At 35.8% G+C, this 16,590-nt stretch overlaps 1 protein-coding gene across 2 annotated transcripts in view; it reads right to left on the reverse strand.

Moving 5' to 3' along the window:
- The window catches only part of LAMA2 (laminin subunit alpha 2), a 622,013-nt gene that overhangs the window by 153,021 nt on the left and 452,402 nt on the right, over nt 1-16,590 (reverse strand). For both annotated transcript variants that reach the window (XM_078054754.1, XM_078054753.1), the window contains exon 33: nt 431-573. In XM_078054754.1, the coding sequence (XP_077910880.1) occupies nt 431-573 (143 nt within the window). The remainder of the gene's footprint in view (nt 1-430; nt 574-16,590) is intronic.

Consider the following 16,590-nt stretch of genomic DNA (forward strand, 5'->3'; position numbering starts at 1 on the left):
AGTCAGGGTCATATTCTTGTTGCAAGCAGCAATTTGCTCTCAGCAAAAATCATCTGTTATTTTATATTAATGTTTTTAATTTTAATTTTATTGGTTTTTTTTAGGCTTTTGTAAGGATTAATGTGTTTTGATTTTATCAAGCTGTAAGTATAGGAACTATACCTGATTTTATGTTTGTACATATTTAAATAACATAATAAAGCTGATTTAGGCCAAGCACTGAGGGTACATAAGCCACTTTCCCTTAACAGCAATCTGTTATAGTTAATACTCAAATTTGAAAAACACTGGTTTAGAAAATCTCTGAATTTTCCTCCTGGTTGCTTGCCTTGATTTGGGGTGAAGGGAAGATTTACTAATTCTGGCCACTACCCCTTGGGAAGCTTCTGTCATCTTTTCCCTGGCTCTTGCCATGACTGCTCCAACCTACCTTTAGTTCTTGAGTCATATTTTCGAGACCATACAGCATTTTATATGGGGCAGGTAGTGGGCCAGTGAGGTTGATACTCATGGCCATCTGCTCCAGGCGAGCCAAGTCACCGAGAAGAAGGCCCGTGCATTCATCTCCACAAACTGTGAAAGGGGAAATGACATAGAATATTTACTTCTGTTAAACATCCCAGGCAGATGTTCAAAGATTTCAGCTATGAAATATTTTATGGCCCACGTATAATTCCACGAGAGATGATGCTACACATCTTAGATAATTAACACTTTCAAATGGATGATGGTTGGAAAAAAGAGGAAAAGAACAACAGGAGAGCAGACATGCCTGTTGGCCAGAAGCTGAAATAGGGACAAGGACGTAAGGTGAGGAACCAAAGAGGAGGAGCAAATGGATTTTGAGGGGAACGAGCATGTTACAGAAGTACGAGAGGTAAGACATGGGATATAACATTTTGAACGTTCCAGCAGTTCCCACATAAGCAATCTAGAGGACATCCGTAACTAGAGCATAAGACATGCTCCCGTGTCTAAAACTGTATGCAAATAACGTGCTCTACTGCAGTGGACTGGAGAGTGTCTACAGCAATGGGGTCTCCCCGTGTTTCACGTACCATGTAGGCTGCATATCCCAAATTTGTGCAACTTTTCCGCTTGACAACTACGGAAAAGAATAATTTTTAAAAAAGAGAAGTCAAAAGAAAGAACTTTTCTTTTTATAATTTGTGTTTCTTTGGCTCATGGTATGTATGTATTTATTTACTTACTTACCGACTTATTTGCCAACTTTTCCTCTTTAGCCTTTCAACCCATTATCGCCCGTCATTACATGCTCTCCCACAAATTCCTGCTTTGCTAATTAACCTCATCCAGCCTTGTGGATAAATGATTGCTAAGGGCCAGGAAAGTGTTATTCCGTAAGTAGCCAGAAGTGCTAATATTCTATGTATAATCTTTTCGGTAATTAGAAAGAGGGAGTGCTCATGCTTGGCGTGGTGGAAGGGGGCTGGTGGTAGAGTTAGTAGAGAGAAAAAAAAATGGATGGTTTTTTCATTATTAGATTAATTTCATAAACAGTAGAATTTCTAAAATGAAAATACATGAATTCTCTTGTAGGATTTTAAATATATACATATTCAGTTTGAAGTTTTTAGTTCCTTTTTTTTTTTTTAACCCTTTGCAACGGAGGAACGAGGTGTAGCTTCTCCATGCCAAGGAGCATGTATTACCGTGTTTATGATATGCATTTATGTAGACAGTTATAATTTCTAGCATATATTCAGCAGAAGGAGGTATCAAAACTATGCACAATGAGAAGAGAGGTAAATGCATAACACGGCAAATACCAAGATTTGGAGTAGCTTTGGACCATGCCCCAAATTGGCAAGAATTCAATCAGTCCTCTAAAATAGCACTCCCCTGAGCTGCCTAATGGAGAAAAAGCCACTAACTAAAGCTTGTAAACAAAGAGAAGTAGTACAGAGGGTGATTTTTTTGATAGGACAGCAGTTAAAGGTGAGTTACAAGATCCCTTCACAGGGCTTCAACTGCCCCAGCAGGGCTTTCAGTAAATCAGCTGCGTACAGATGATACTTGCAACTGTAGAGTGTCCCCTGCAGGAGCTTCGCCAGCTGAGTGAACAAAGAGGCTTTGGAGGCAGGAGCCCAAGTGTGGAACTAGAGCTGTATTCTCTTCCTGTTCTGCTAACCGGAATGAAAGGGAATTTGCTCTACATGGAAACTCAGTGTAAACAACAGAGTGCTGTGTCTTCCTGCTCCCAGTTCAATGGGAGTGCTTGAGAAGCTTTAACACACCTGTCTACATGAAACATTTACAGAAAACACAACCGGCAACATAATTAGGTGCCGAATTGACTCTGTCTAAACATCAGAACACAGTCTGGGTGTCAAATGCTAGTGGGTCTCAGAATCATCTGAACAATTTTCTTAAATCACAGAAGACAGCCACTTGGCTGTACATTAAAATCCTATGGGGATTTATAAAGTACAGATGTCCAGGTACTTCCCACCCCCACCTTCAGAGCATCTGATTTCTTGGGTCTGTGGCAAGGACTAGGCATCAGGATTTTTAGATTACAGAGGATCCGATCATACAGCTAGGGTTTAGAGACACCATTGCAGATGATAAGCTTTAGGGATGCTCAATCCTAAAGATGAAAGTCGTCATTTTGCTTGTTGTCTCCTCTGCCTCGGATACTTCTCCCTCCATCTTCCCCTATGCAGCTCCTGGATATTCAGGTCAAGGGCTTAAGTGGTACTTCCTCGGAGGGGAAGGCCACGATGACTCAGAAATGACTGTCTCCAGCAATCACTATTGCATTCCCTTGGTCTCGTTATCTTAACACTCATGTGTGTATGAGCTCCCTTATTACTTTGTTTATATATTACTTCTTCCATACCAGAGAAGAGATCTTAAAAACCTTTGGTCACAGTGTTTAGGATAGTGTCTTACACACAGTAAACATAGTAAAAAAATATGTGCTTACGACTATCTTTGTGAAAGAAGAGCAAAAATATTTTGGAGAAGAGCAGAGTGTTAGAGGGAGAGAACAGAGAGAGGGAGAGAGGGAAAGGGAGGGAGGGAGGGAGGAAGGGAGGGAGAGAAGAATGGTCAAACAGGAAGTGTCTAAATGGGAGAACATGATAATGAGATAGGAACTGGAGAACAACACAGATATGTGAGGAACAGGAGAACAGAATAAAAACAATGGTAAGGAAAAATTGTCTTGTGATTGGAGAGGCAGAGACTGAGTACTGTCGGGATATGGCTGTTATGATACCCACATAAAGTAATTCAGGTTTTTGTTTGTTTGTTTTGAGGTAATTCAGTTTTGACTTAGGAAAGAGTTATTGGAATGGAGGAAGGGATGAGAAGCAAAAAGATAAGAAATGTTATCAAGAAAGAAACAACACAGATGGGTTACTGACCAGATAAGGGCAATGCTCAGTTCTGGGGTGGATTAAAAATGGTCACCACTTCCTTCCTGTTCTCCCATTAAGAGGTAGAGCCTTATTTCCCCCCCTTAAATCTGGGTTGGATTTATGACACACTCTGACCCAAAGAGTGTGTCAGAGGAATACTGTGTGACTCTTCAGCCTCAGCTTCAAGGCGTTCAGCATTTTCTGCTTTCACATTCTTGGAACCCTGCTGCCTTATGGATAATCCCAAATGAGTCTCCTTGAGGAAGAGAGGCAGCTGTGAGCAAGAGAAAGGCAGGCCCGACTATTCCAGCTGAGGCTCCATCATGTGAATGGGGCTATCTGAGCCTCCCCAGGCATGACAACAAAAGAACTATCCATTGGAGCCCAGCCCAATCTGTCAACCTACAGAAACTTGAGGATATATCCAGTTGTTTTAAGCTATTGAATTTTGGAGTGGCAGCAATACATAACTGATACACTTTCCCAAGTTTTGCAAGTGTGATTTAGAGTTCAAATTCAGATCAGAGACTTACAAGTTGCAATTCACAGGCTAAGAACAAGTATTAGCAAAAATTCTTAATTTTATTAAAAGTTAGGAAGGATACAAAGGTTCCTTTTCCACTGAGGCCAACTTTATCATTATTATAAAGTTCCATTCAACTTCTAGCGAAGATGGATTTTGGGCAGATGTTCCCAGGATGTAAACAAAAAATATGTTCTTTTTACTTTCAAGATCTTGAGAGATACTTCATAATAGGATGTCTCACCATGCTTTTTAGGGCAGTGTGTTCTTCAGGAATCCTTTGCTAGCTCTTTCTCTAATGTATTTATAATTTATAACCTACCTATTTCCAAGAAGAAATTGAGTCAGCTCACTGATAATAGTGTGGCTAGAGGTTCCTCACTGGTGGCTCCAGAAATTTCCAGGGAAAAGTTTTCTCAGATTTTACTTCATATAAGAATAAATCAAGCACTGGAATGCAGAACTAGATCTGATTTACTGTAATACACTACAGAGTAAATTGGTGAACTAGAATGCCAAGAGGCATGATGAATACTGATTTTTCTCTCGCTTATTCTATCCCCTGCCCATCTGTTTTGGTTCCTCATCTTCAGTTGTTGAAATAAAAATGTATTTAATTGCTCTTTCAAGGACTCATACATCCCATTTTATGTTTCTGTTCCAAAGATCTATTATTGTCCCATGTCTTATGGTCTCTGTATTTGCTTTTTGAGGAACAAAGTAGAAGCACATTTCCGTAAGTGAAAGGTAAGTTTTACAGTATGCTCCAAGTAATATACTAACATCTGTCCAAATGGGTCAGAAAGACTTATGGATATGACAGCCATGGGGATTTTCCTAAAGCTTCTATATAAGTTTAGTTCATGCAGTTAGAAGATACACCCACGAGGAAATGTGCCTTTTACATAATGGTTTGCTATTTTATTCTGACACAAAATATTTTACATATACCGCAAGCTACTTTTATTTGCCCTCAAAAAGTCTGAAGTGTCTGGCAACAAACATGGATGCAAATTAAAACCACATTTAATTCACTATAAGAGGGAAGATTTGAAGAGTGTACAGAGACATGGAATATTCACATTATGTAAACAGTTGTTCTTTGATGAGTGTGCAGTAACTGCTCAGTGTAAATTAACACCTATCTTGTAATCAGGACCCCCAAAGAACCTCTTCCAACCATTCTATTCAGCAAGAGATAAGGTTATAAAGTGAGAACCTGGCTAAACTGCATGGGAACAAAAGCAAATATTTCAAGACTATGATTATATTTTACATGACTTAATGTTTCTGAGGCTTTGCCTATAAAAGTGTCAGGATAAATTTGTGTCTAATATTAACAAATGCAGTACTAAATTCAGATCGTTATAGCTGGGCACATGTAAGGGACAAATCATGCAACTGATATTACAGATCTTTCTGTTAGCAATTAGTACAAAATACTGCATTTCTACCAGAGTCCCCCATGCATAATAACTACTGGCTTACTGTCACAAAAAATTCACACACTACGTCCACACCAAAGAAGCTGAAACTGAAATGAGTGCATTGAGTATTTTTGAAAAGGCCAAACCCATTAACCAATTTTAGGTAAAATACATAAATTGTCTGCCCTAATAGAATAGGGATGAATGAGTAAATATACATTTCTAACAAAAGACAAAATTTGTGTACCTATATTCATGTTTTAATTTAACTCTTTTATATTAAGGCCATTGATATTTCCTAGGATATGGATTTTATATTTCTCTCCTTTCTCTTTCCCTTTCAAGAAGAAACTTTTAGATTGGCATATATTTAGGGCTTATTATTATGTAGAAATAATATCTTCTAAAATAAAAATTTGGTTTTAAACTGATTAAGAAGTCTTTTTTGCCTATTATTTCTCTGAATAAAGGGAAAGGTATTCTGTAGGCTTTAGATGAGGCTGATGAATTTGTTCATGCACCAAGTTGTTTTATATATTATATATAATTTATAATATTTAAGATATCATATAATATGTAAGTATAATTATATAAAATACATAATATAAATAACAAATTTATAATTAATAAACTAATAAATTCATATAATTATGTTATATAATATAAATTTTTATATCTTAATTTTAACTTAATTTTTAAATATTTATATATAAATTTTATTTTATATATGTTAAACAAAATTCTGTACATAAGTATATATATATAACATAAGTTCAATATGGCTTAAGTATGGCATAACTGTTCCAAAAAAAAAGGAGGGCACCTGGGTGGCTCAGTTGGTTAGGTGTCTGCCTTCAGCTCAGGTCATGATCCCAGGATCCTGGGATCGAGTCCCGGATCAGGCTCCCTGCTCAGCAGGGAGTCTTCTTCTCCCTCTGCCCCTCACCCTGCTCTCAGGCTCTCTCTAGCTCTCTCCCTCAATCTCTCTCAAATATATAAATAAATAAAATATTAAACAACAACAAAAAACAAAAGAAGGAAACTTTTTTGTAAGCACTATAATAATAATGGGATAGTAACTTTTATCTTTATGTTCATTACATAGCAGGCAATACGTTCTTTCTTGCCTTCATTATCTCATCTAATGTTCACAGCAATTCTATAAAGTGCTATTAATATCCTCATTTAAAAGATGAGTAAAATAGTCAAAATAATTGTATATATGAGTCTATAAATATTGCCATGTGAAAACTTAAAGAGAGGAGAAAATATAAGGTGGTCATAAAAGGGGTTTTCAGTGAGTTGAAGAGCCTAGAATTAGAATTATAGAAAACCAGAAGTCAGCCTAACCTAAATATTTCATCAGAAACTGATGAGTTGCACAAAACATGCTTTTGCAAAAAAGTGGTCAAATAATAACCATGATGCTAATAATGCCTAGAATTTACTGAGTATGTATTATGCTTAAGTACTTCGCATATATGTATACAGTATTTTGTTTCCATTTTACAGATGATGAAATGAGGTTTAAAAGAGTTGACTACATGGTGTCACACAACTTGTATGTGACCAGCCAGGATTCGAACCTTCTAGAGACACATCATGACAGCATGCTTCCTGGCATCAGGAGATGGTCTGCTTCAGGGACACCACAGAAAAGACAATTGCACTATCTTACTTATAAGAATTCCTCTGACTTGAAGATCTTATGATTCTATTGTTCTTCGAGGTCAATGAACTCCTTCGATCTAGCACAGTGAAAACTGTAATCAAATGGAGTTTACTCTTAAAATTAAGCCCGACAGAAAATACAGGAAGTAGTGATCAGCCTCCTGTACGTGACAGTTCAATAGCACAACTCCTTCCTCCATTAAGGGAATGGCTTTCCCAATGTGATATACAAACCCAATGATTAGGAAAATTACCTAGAATCAGAGTGAGAGTTGCAATCTCGTAATCCTGGACCTGTGCTAAGAAGGTTGACAAAAAACTCAAAGCATCTTTTACTAACAAAACAGATACAAGTCAAGTGCAAACAGGGTGAACAGAAGTTGCTTCTATAGATTCTATGACATCCGAATTTGAATAACATGCCACAGCTTGGAGTTGTAAAAAACTACAGTAGACATACTGGTCTTTGGATAGGAAATAGCATTTGGGGATTAAGTGGGAGCAGAGAGAGGATGGCATTTAAGGGGTAAGGATGGAGGGTGATCACATGTCCCGCAAGCAAAGCCATAGCTCATTAAAAAGCATCTGGAGGTCAACTGATGCTTTATCATCATCTTTTATTATGGAAAGTCTCATTTTCTTTATAGTGATCAGCCCCATTGCACTATTTTGTTCCTGCTTTCATTTATAGGGGAGCAATAATTGCCATTAACAATCATCGTTGATTTATAAGAGTATAACACTGTTCTAACAATAATATATAAGGGCCGCTACATTATTATGATAAGATCCTTGCTGGCAACTGGATATTAAAAACAATAATCTTGACCATCTCTGCAGATCAGTGTCAAGGTAGGACAAAACTTCAGATCTTAGCTTTCACCAAGTGGCTGAGAAGTATGTATTTTACAGAATTAAGGTGTGCTATCACATTTAGCTAGGTTGCAGGTAAAAAACACGCTTCATAACTGCTTTTGCAACACTGGCAAGCAAAACCTCATCTTAAATGTTATATTATAGATAAATTGTGACTATAAGCAATAAAGCTCTTATATTCTTAATATCTCATAGGCAGTGAATAAAAATAGGAAGCATCAATTTGATATTTATAAAATGCTATTTCAGGCACTCTTTATGGAATAACATCTTGCCAACAGCTCCTAATTTTAATTTCTGTTCTCTATAAGAGTAATATATTTTACTATGCCACTCATAATCTATTTTAAACATTACATGAGTTGTTTTGTGCTAACTACTGATCTGTAGAAAATAGGACATGAAAAATCTGAGTTTTGTGACTCACCATACAGAACTTTACTATTAAATAAATAATGCCTTTCTTGCTCATTCTCAAATTTCAGAAAGGCAGGTGGTTGTTCTCATTTTATAAAATGATAATGTAAATTGTGAATGAGGGTTGGAAGAGGAGGTTGGATTTGTATTAACCTAACATACTAAGGAGAAGTCCGTCCTGTTTTGGGAAGTCTAACAAAATATCTCTTCAGGACTCACCAACATTTATAAGGGAAGAACACGCTGTAGAGTTGTCCCAAATTATTCCTATTAGAAAAAAGTAAAAAGATCTAGAAAGATATCTGAGCACCCAGCTAATGTGTTTTTCACTTGCATAGAAGGTAGGACTCTACTTGACAATCCTTGATGAATAAAAATCTATCCTAACTCCCATATAACTATCATAATGTTTTAAATCTTAGAGGAGAGAGTCTCAACAGTTAGTAGGAAAAAAAAGTATGTATCTCTTAACATATATATTTAAAGTTTTTCATTTTTTAGCCCATTTTATCTTTATTCTTTATTGAGGTAACATGGGCTTTAAGCCCAAGAGGTAAATGAATAAAGAGCTGAATTAATTAATGTTGAATATACTGGGAAAACCATGTCTGCTTTCAGTGTCTTGTATTGGCAGTCAGCATAAAAGAAAGTAAGATTTGCAAGGCAAACCTAAGTTCAAATCATAGCTCTATGGAAAAGTCACTGTGAGCTTTGGAAAAGCAGCTCTCTTGAGATAATGCAATGATCATGCCTAGATCATTTACTGTGTTTTTTTTTTTCTTTCTATTTTTAAAAATACACAAATCCACAATGTGGGTGAAATTAAGTCCTGTTTTCTAGAGAATTAATTAAAGAGAGAAAAATTAACTATATAATGCATGCTACTAACCTGAGTGCTAATTTATTACATAATAGGACAAACATCTTAATTTTTATAGTCACCACCATCTTAACAACCAGCACCCATTTATCTCTTTTCTTCATCAATGTAACATGGGCTCTAAGCTCAGAAGAGATTTTTCTTAGAAGACATTTCTCTTACTACACATACATATTCTCTTGCCCAAACCAGGCTACCTTCATACACACCCACTCACAGGCCTTATACAATTCCACTAAAGTCACATGTGATAAAACAGGCTTTGCAGATCAAACAGGCCAGGTGAATCATTCTTTGGTATCTTGCTCTTATTTAGCTTAAGGATATAGAAAGATACTAAAAAGAGATTTGAAGATAAGTCAGTTATGTCGTTATTTGTGTCTCGATTATCTTATCTCAAAACTAGAAGTAGAACCTGAGTCTTGGCGCAGGTCAATATAATAGAAGTATGGCATATTTTTCTGCCATAGGAGAAATTTTAAAATATGAGAAAAGAAGAAAAGCCTATGCAACAATTCTAACAGTTAACCTAATAAAGGGTAAAGAGTAAACATTACTAGAAATGGAAATCACTAATGTTTAAGAGCAACATGAGGAAAATCTACACAGCATTTATAAAATTAAAATATTTCTTATAAGTATCTTAAAATATAAAAGAAATATTTATTTATAAAATAAACACTTAAGAAAAAATGTCTACATATAAAAAAAAATCCCCATAACTTAACACTTCTTTTGTACAAGAAAAAAACACTATTATTTAATCCTCCAGAAGAATATTAAAATTTCCTGGATATAGAAACTGAACCGAATATCATGTATAGCAATGGGAAGTACATTTCTCTGTGGGACAAGAAAAATGCAAATGAACATTATAAGGCTAGAGTAACTCCGTAACTGAAGGATTGGCACTTTTGCTATTACCTGGGACCCTGGGAGGTTTAAATTCCATTGATGTGACAGAGAAAAAAAAATGAGTTTTCTTATAAATTTATTTAAATGTATATAAAGTATTAATCACCAACAGAATAAGAACTTAGAGGCACTGTTGTTGATGGGAAGAATGACAACTCCCTTTAAAATAATAGTTCAGAAAATAATCCCATTATTTTATCTCATAGACTTTAATGTGTTATTGCAATTTTTTGTGATTAACATCAAATGTGGTATTTGTATTTCAAGTTTACTTCTGGATAATTAAGAAAATTGATGATTTAAAATTCAAGGACTGTTTATATTACTGTTTATATTTGGAGCATCTATATATTATCTAGTTAAATATGTCAATGTTAATAATCTAACTTGACAACAATATTAAGATGAATTCAATTACATTAGAAGTCCGCTTCAATTATCATTAAAATATGTCATTATATTTGAAAAAGAGTTTATATGCATATAACCAATAACTGAACATGATAATGTGTATATATATATATATATATATATATATATATTATATGTTACACTTAATCTTTCCCTCCCTTCAACCTTGAAATTTATTTTTATTCTAAACGTGATACATTTTTATTAAAGATGATTGAAATACATTGAAAACATGATTTAAAAACCTATATTAGCAAACATACCCAGTTTTTACCTTTTCTGGCACATTTTAAAAGCCAGTCTGAACACATGGAGACTCAGCAATATGCTACTAAAAAATGAATTGACAAAGAAATCAAAGAGGAAAAAAAATATACATGGAGACACATAAAAATGAAAACACATGGTACCAAATCCTTGGAATGCAGCAAAAACAGTTCTAAGAAGGAAGTTTATAACAATACAGGCTTACCTCTGGAAACAAGAAAAATCTCAAATAAACAACCTAACTTTATACTGACAAGAACTAAAAAAGGGAGAATAGAGGGAAGATTGTGGAAGAGTAGGGGACCTGCATTTCATCTGGTCCCTTGAATTCACGTAGATATCTATCAAATCATTCTGAACTCCTGTGAATTCAACCCAAGAGCTAAGAAAAGAATTGCTGCAATTCTACAAATAGAAACATGACCACTTTTTGCAAGCGGCACGAAACCCTTCAGGGAACAAAAGCCACATAGAGCAACCCAAAGCGGCTTACACTGAGCTTGGCCCCCTGGCAAGGGGTGGTGCAACTCAGCCCAGGCAAAGACACCTGAGAATCAGTGCAACAGGCCCCTCCCCCAGAAGACCAGCAGGAACATCGGGTGATACCAAATCTATGGATCACACAGAACTGAAAAACTCTTGTGCTAGGAGAAAATAGTATATAGAATTTGAGGTCTTTCTCTCATGAGTCTTTAGTCTTTCAGTTTAAAATTTTCTTTTTCTTTTTTCTTGTTTTTCCTTTTCAACTAGTTGCTTATTTTATCAACTCTTTGTTTTTAAGTCTTTTTTAATTTTCATTTTTACATTTTCATTTTATAGATATATTCTTCATTTCTGGCTTCCTTTCACTGTATTCAATTTTATTTTTGTATATATATGTTTTTCTTTCCTTACAATTTTGGGATTTAGTGTCTTCTAACAAAGAGACCAAAAAATACCCAGGACCAAGAGGATCACCCTGTTTTGTCCACCTGTGAGCTTATATTCTTTTTTCCTCCCTTTTATTTCCTTTTCTTTTCTGGTTTCTGACCTCTTCAGATTTGTTTAGTGTGTATTTTGCTGGGGTTGTGGTTGATATTTTTGATTTTGTTCTCTTGTTCATCTATTCTTCTCTGGATAAAATGGTGAGAAAGAGAAATTCACAACAAAAGAAAAAAACAGAGGTAATACTCTGCTGTAGATTTAATTGATATGGATATAAGTAAAATGTCAGACCTAGAATTCAGAATAATGATTATAAAATTACTCTGGGCTTGAAGAAAGCATAAAAGACAATAGAGAACCTCTTAGTGCAGAAATAAAATCTAATCAGGCTGAAATAAAAAATGCTTTAACTGAGATGCAGTCTAAAATGGATGCTCGAACAGCTAGAGTAAATGAGGAGGAAGAGAGAGTCAGTGACGTAGAAGACAAAATGATGGAAAGAAAGGAAGCTGAGGAAAAGAAAAAAAAAACAACTAATAGGCCATTAAAGGAGGCTTCAAGAAATCAGCGATACTGTAAAGCAAAACAATATTAGAATTATTGGGGTCCCAGAGGAAGAAGAAAGAGAGAGAGGGACAGAATGTATATTTGAGTAAATCATAGCTGAGAACTTCCCTGATTCGGGGAAGGAAACAGGGATTCAAGTCCAGGAGGTAGAGAGAACCCCCAGCAAAATCAATATATAATTGATATATATTAGTGATATATAATAGTGAAGCTGGCAAATTTCAGAGATAAAGAGAAAATCCTGAAAGCAGCTCGAGACAAGAGGTCCTTAATGTACAAGAGTAGGAACATTAGACTGGTGGCAGACCTATCCACAGAGACCTAGCAGGCCAGAAAGGGCTGTCATGATATTTTCAGCGTACTAAATGAGAAAAACATGCAGCCAAGAATATTTTATCCAGCAAGGTTGTCATTCAAAATACAAGGAGAGATAAAGAGCTTCCAGGACAAGCAAACTAAAAGAATTTGTGATCAGTAAACCAGCCCTGGAGAAATATTAAATGGGATCCTGTAAGCAAAGAGAGAGCCCAAAAGTAACACAGACCGGAAAGAAACAGAGACAATATACAGAAATAGGGACTTTACAGGTAATACAATGGCACTAAATTCATAACTTTCAATAGTTATTTGAATGTAAATGGACTAAATGCTCCAATCAAAAGACACAGGGGATCAGATTGGATAAAAAGCAAGACCCATCCATATGCTGTCTAAAAGAGACTCATTTTAGACCCAAAGACACTCCAGATTGAAAGTGGGGGGGTGGAGAACAATTTATCATGCTAATAGACATCAAAAGAAAGCTAGGTTAGAAATCCTTATATCAGATGAATTAGATTTTAAACCAAAGACTGTAGTAAGGGATGAAGAGGGACACTATATAATTAAAGGGTTGATCCAACAAGAAGATCTAACAATTGTAAATATTTATTCTCCTAACTTGGGAGCAGCCAATTATATAAACCAATTAATAACAAAATTAAAGAAACACACTGATAATAATACAATAATAGGAGGGGACTTTAACACCCCACTCACAGCAATGGACAGATCATCTAAGCAGAAGATCAACAAGGAAACAAGGGCTTTGAATGACACACTGGACCAGATGGACTTCACAGATATATTCAGAGCATTCCATCCTAAAGCAACAGACTACACCTTCTTCTTAAGTGCACATGAAACATTCTCCAGAATAGATCACATACTGGAGCACAAATCAGGTCTCAACTGGTACCAAAAGAATGGGATCATTCCCTGAATATTTTCAGACCACAATGCTTTGAAACTGGAACTCAATAACAAGAGGAAATTTGGAAGGAATTCAAATATTTGGAGGCTAAAGAGCATCCTACTAAAAAATGCATGGGGCAACCAGGAAATTAAAGAATTTAAAAAAACTCATGGAAACAAGTGAAGATGAAAACACAACTGTTCAAAACCTTTGGGATGCAGCAAAGGCAGTCCTAAGATGGAAGTACATAGCAACACAAGCCATTCTCGAGAAATTAGAAAAGTCTCAAATACACAAGCTAACCTTACACCTAAAGAAGCTGGAGAAAGAACAGCAAATAAAGCCTAAACCAAGCAGGAGAAGAGAATTAATAAATATTTGAGCAGAAATCAGTGAAATAGAAACTGAAAGAACAGTAGAACAGATCAATGAAACTTGAAGCTGGTTCTTTGAAATAATTAATAAGATCAATAAAACCCTAGCCAGACTTATCAAAAAGAAAAGAGAAAGGACCCAAATAAATAAAATCATGAATTAAAGAGGAGAGATCATGACCAACACCAAGAAATACAATTTTAAGAACATATTATGAGCAATTATATGCCAACAAATTAGGCAAGCTGGAAGAAATGGATGCATTCCCAGAAACTTATAGACTACCAAAACTGAAACAGGAAGAAATAGAAAACCTAAGCAGACCCATACCAGAAAGGAAGTTGAAGCAGTAATCAAAAATCTCCCAACAAGCAAGAGTCCAGGGCCAGATGGCTTCCCAGGGGAATTTTACCAAACATTTAAAGACCTAATACCTATTCTTTGGAAGCTGTTTCAAAAAATAGAAATGGAAGGAAAACTTACAAATTTGTTCTATGAGGCCAGCATTACCTTGATCCCAAAACTAGACAAAGATCCCACCAGAAAGGAGAATGACAGACCAATATCCCTGATGAACATGGATGCGAAAATTCTCACCAAGATACTAGCCAATAGAATCCAACAGTGCATTAAAAGGATTATTCACCATGACCAAGTGGGATTTACTCCTGGACTGCAAGGGTGGTTCAATATTCACAAATCAATCAACATGATACATCACATTAATAAAAGAAAGGACAAGACCATATGATCTTCTCAATAAATGCAGAAAAAGCATTTGACACAATACATTGTCCTTTCTTGATTAAAACTCTTCACAGTGTAGGGATAGAGGGAACATACCTTGATATCATAAAGGCCATATATGAAAAGCCCACAGCGAATATCATTCTCAATGGGGAAAAACGGAGAGCTTTTCACCTAAGGTCAGGAACACAACAGGGATGCCCACTCTCACCACTGTTGTTCAACATAGTACTAGAAGTCCTAGCCTCAGCAATCAGACAACAAAAAGAAATAAAAGGCATGCAAACTGGCAAGGAAGAAGTCAAACCCTCACTCTTCGTAGATGACATGATACTTTATGTGGAAAACCCAAAAGACTCCACCCCCAAATTTCTAGAACTCATACAGGAATTCAGCAACATGGCAGGATATAAAATCAATGCACAGAAATCAGTTGCATTTCTATACACTAACAATTAGACAGAAGAAAGAGAAATTAAGGAATCGATCCCATTTACAACTGCACCCAAAACCAAAAGATACTTAGGAATAAACCTAACCAAAGAGGTAAAAGACGTATACTCTAAAAACTATCGAACACTCATGAAAGAAATTGAGGAAGACACAAAGAAATGGAAAAACATTCCATGCTCATGGATTAGAAGAAAAAATATTGTTAAAATGTCTATGCTACCGAGAGCAATCTACACATTTGATGCAATCCCTATCAAAATACCATCAACTTTTTTCACAGAGCTGGCACAAATAATCCTAAGAAATGGGCAGAAGACATGAATAGACATTTCTCCAAAGAAGACATACAAATGGCCAACAGACATATGAAAAAATGCTCCACCTCACTTGGGGGAATACAAATCAAAACCACAATGAGTTACCACCTCATATCTGTCAGAATGGCTAAAATTAACAAGTCAGGAAACAACAAATGTTGGTGGGATGCGGAGTAAGGGGAACCCTCTTAAACTGTTGGTGGGAATGTAAGCTCGTACAGCCACTCTGGAAAATGGTATGGATGTTCCTCAAGAAGTTAAAAATAGAGGTACCCTACAACTCAGCAATTGCTCTACTAGGTATTTACCCCAAAGACACAAATGTAGTGATCCGAAGGAGCACCTGCACCCCAATGTTCATAGCAGCAATGTCCACACTAGCCAAACTGTGGAAAGAGCTGAGATGTCCATTGACAGCTGAATGGATAAAGAAGATGTGGTGTATATGTATACAATGGAATATTACTCAATTATCAGAAAGGTTGAATACTTACCATTTACATCAATGTGGATGGAACTGGAGGGTATTATGATGAGCGAAGTAACTCAATCAGAGAAAGAAAATTATCATACAGTTTCACTCATATGTGGAATATAAGAAACAGTGCAGAGGATCATAGGGGAAGGGAGGGAAAAAAAGTCATCAGAGAGGGAGAAAAACCATGAGAGACTCTTAACTATAGGAAACAAACTGAGGGTTGCTGGAGGGGCGGTGGGTGGGAGGATGGGGTAATTGGGTGATGGGCATTAAGGAGGGCACGTGAGGTAATGAGCACTGGGTGTTATATGCAGCTGATAAACTACTGAACTTCTACATCTGAAACTAATGATGTACTATAAACTGGCTAATTAAATTTAAATTAAAAATAAAGAAAAATGTACATAGAATAATAAAGCAAATGTTACAAAAGATAAAAAAAGAACTAAAAAAAGAAAAAAACAAAGCCCAAAGCTAGTAGAAAAAGGAAATAATAAAGATTAGAACAGAAATAAATGAAGTAGAGGCTAAAAACCAACAAACAAAAAACCATAGAAATGATGAAATCAGGAGCTGCTTCTTTGAAAAGATAAACAAAACTGATAAACCTTTAGCCAGATTCATCAAGAAAAAAAAAAAAAGAGGACTCACATAAATAAAATCAGAAATGAAGGAGGAGAAATAACAACTGACTCTAGAGAAATACAAAGATATATAAGAGA

The sequence above is a fragment of the Halichoerus grypus genome, chromosome 9, assembly GCF_964656455.1.
Source record: "Halichoerus grypus chromosome 9, mHalGry1.hap1.1, whole genome shotgun sequence".
NCBI lineage: Eukaryota > Metazoa > Chordata > Mammalia > Carnivora > Phocidae > Halichoerus > Halichoerus grypus.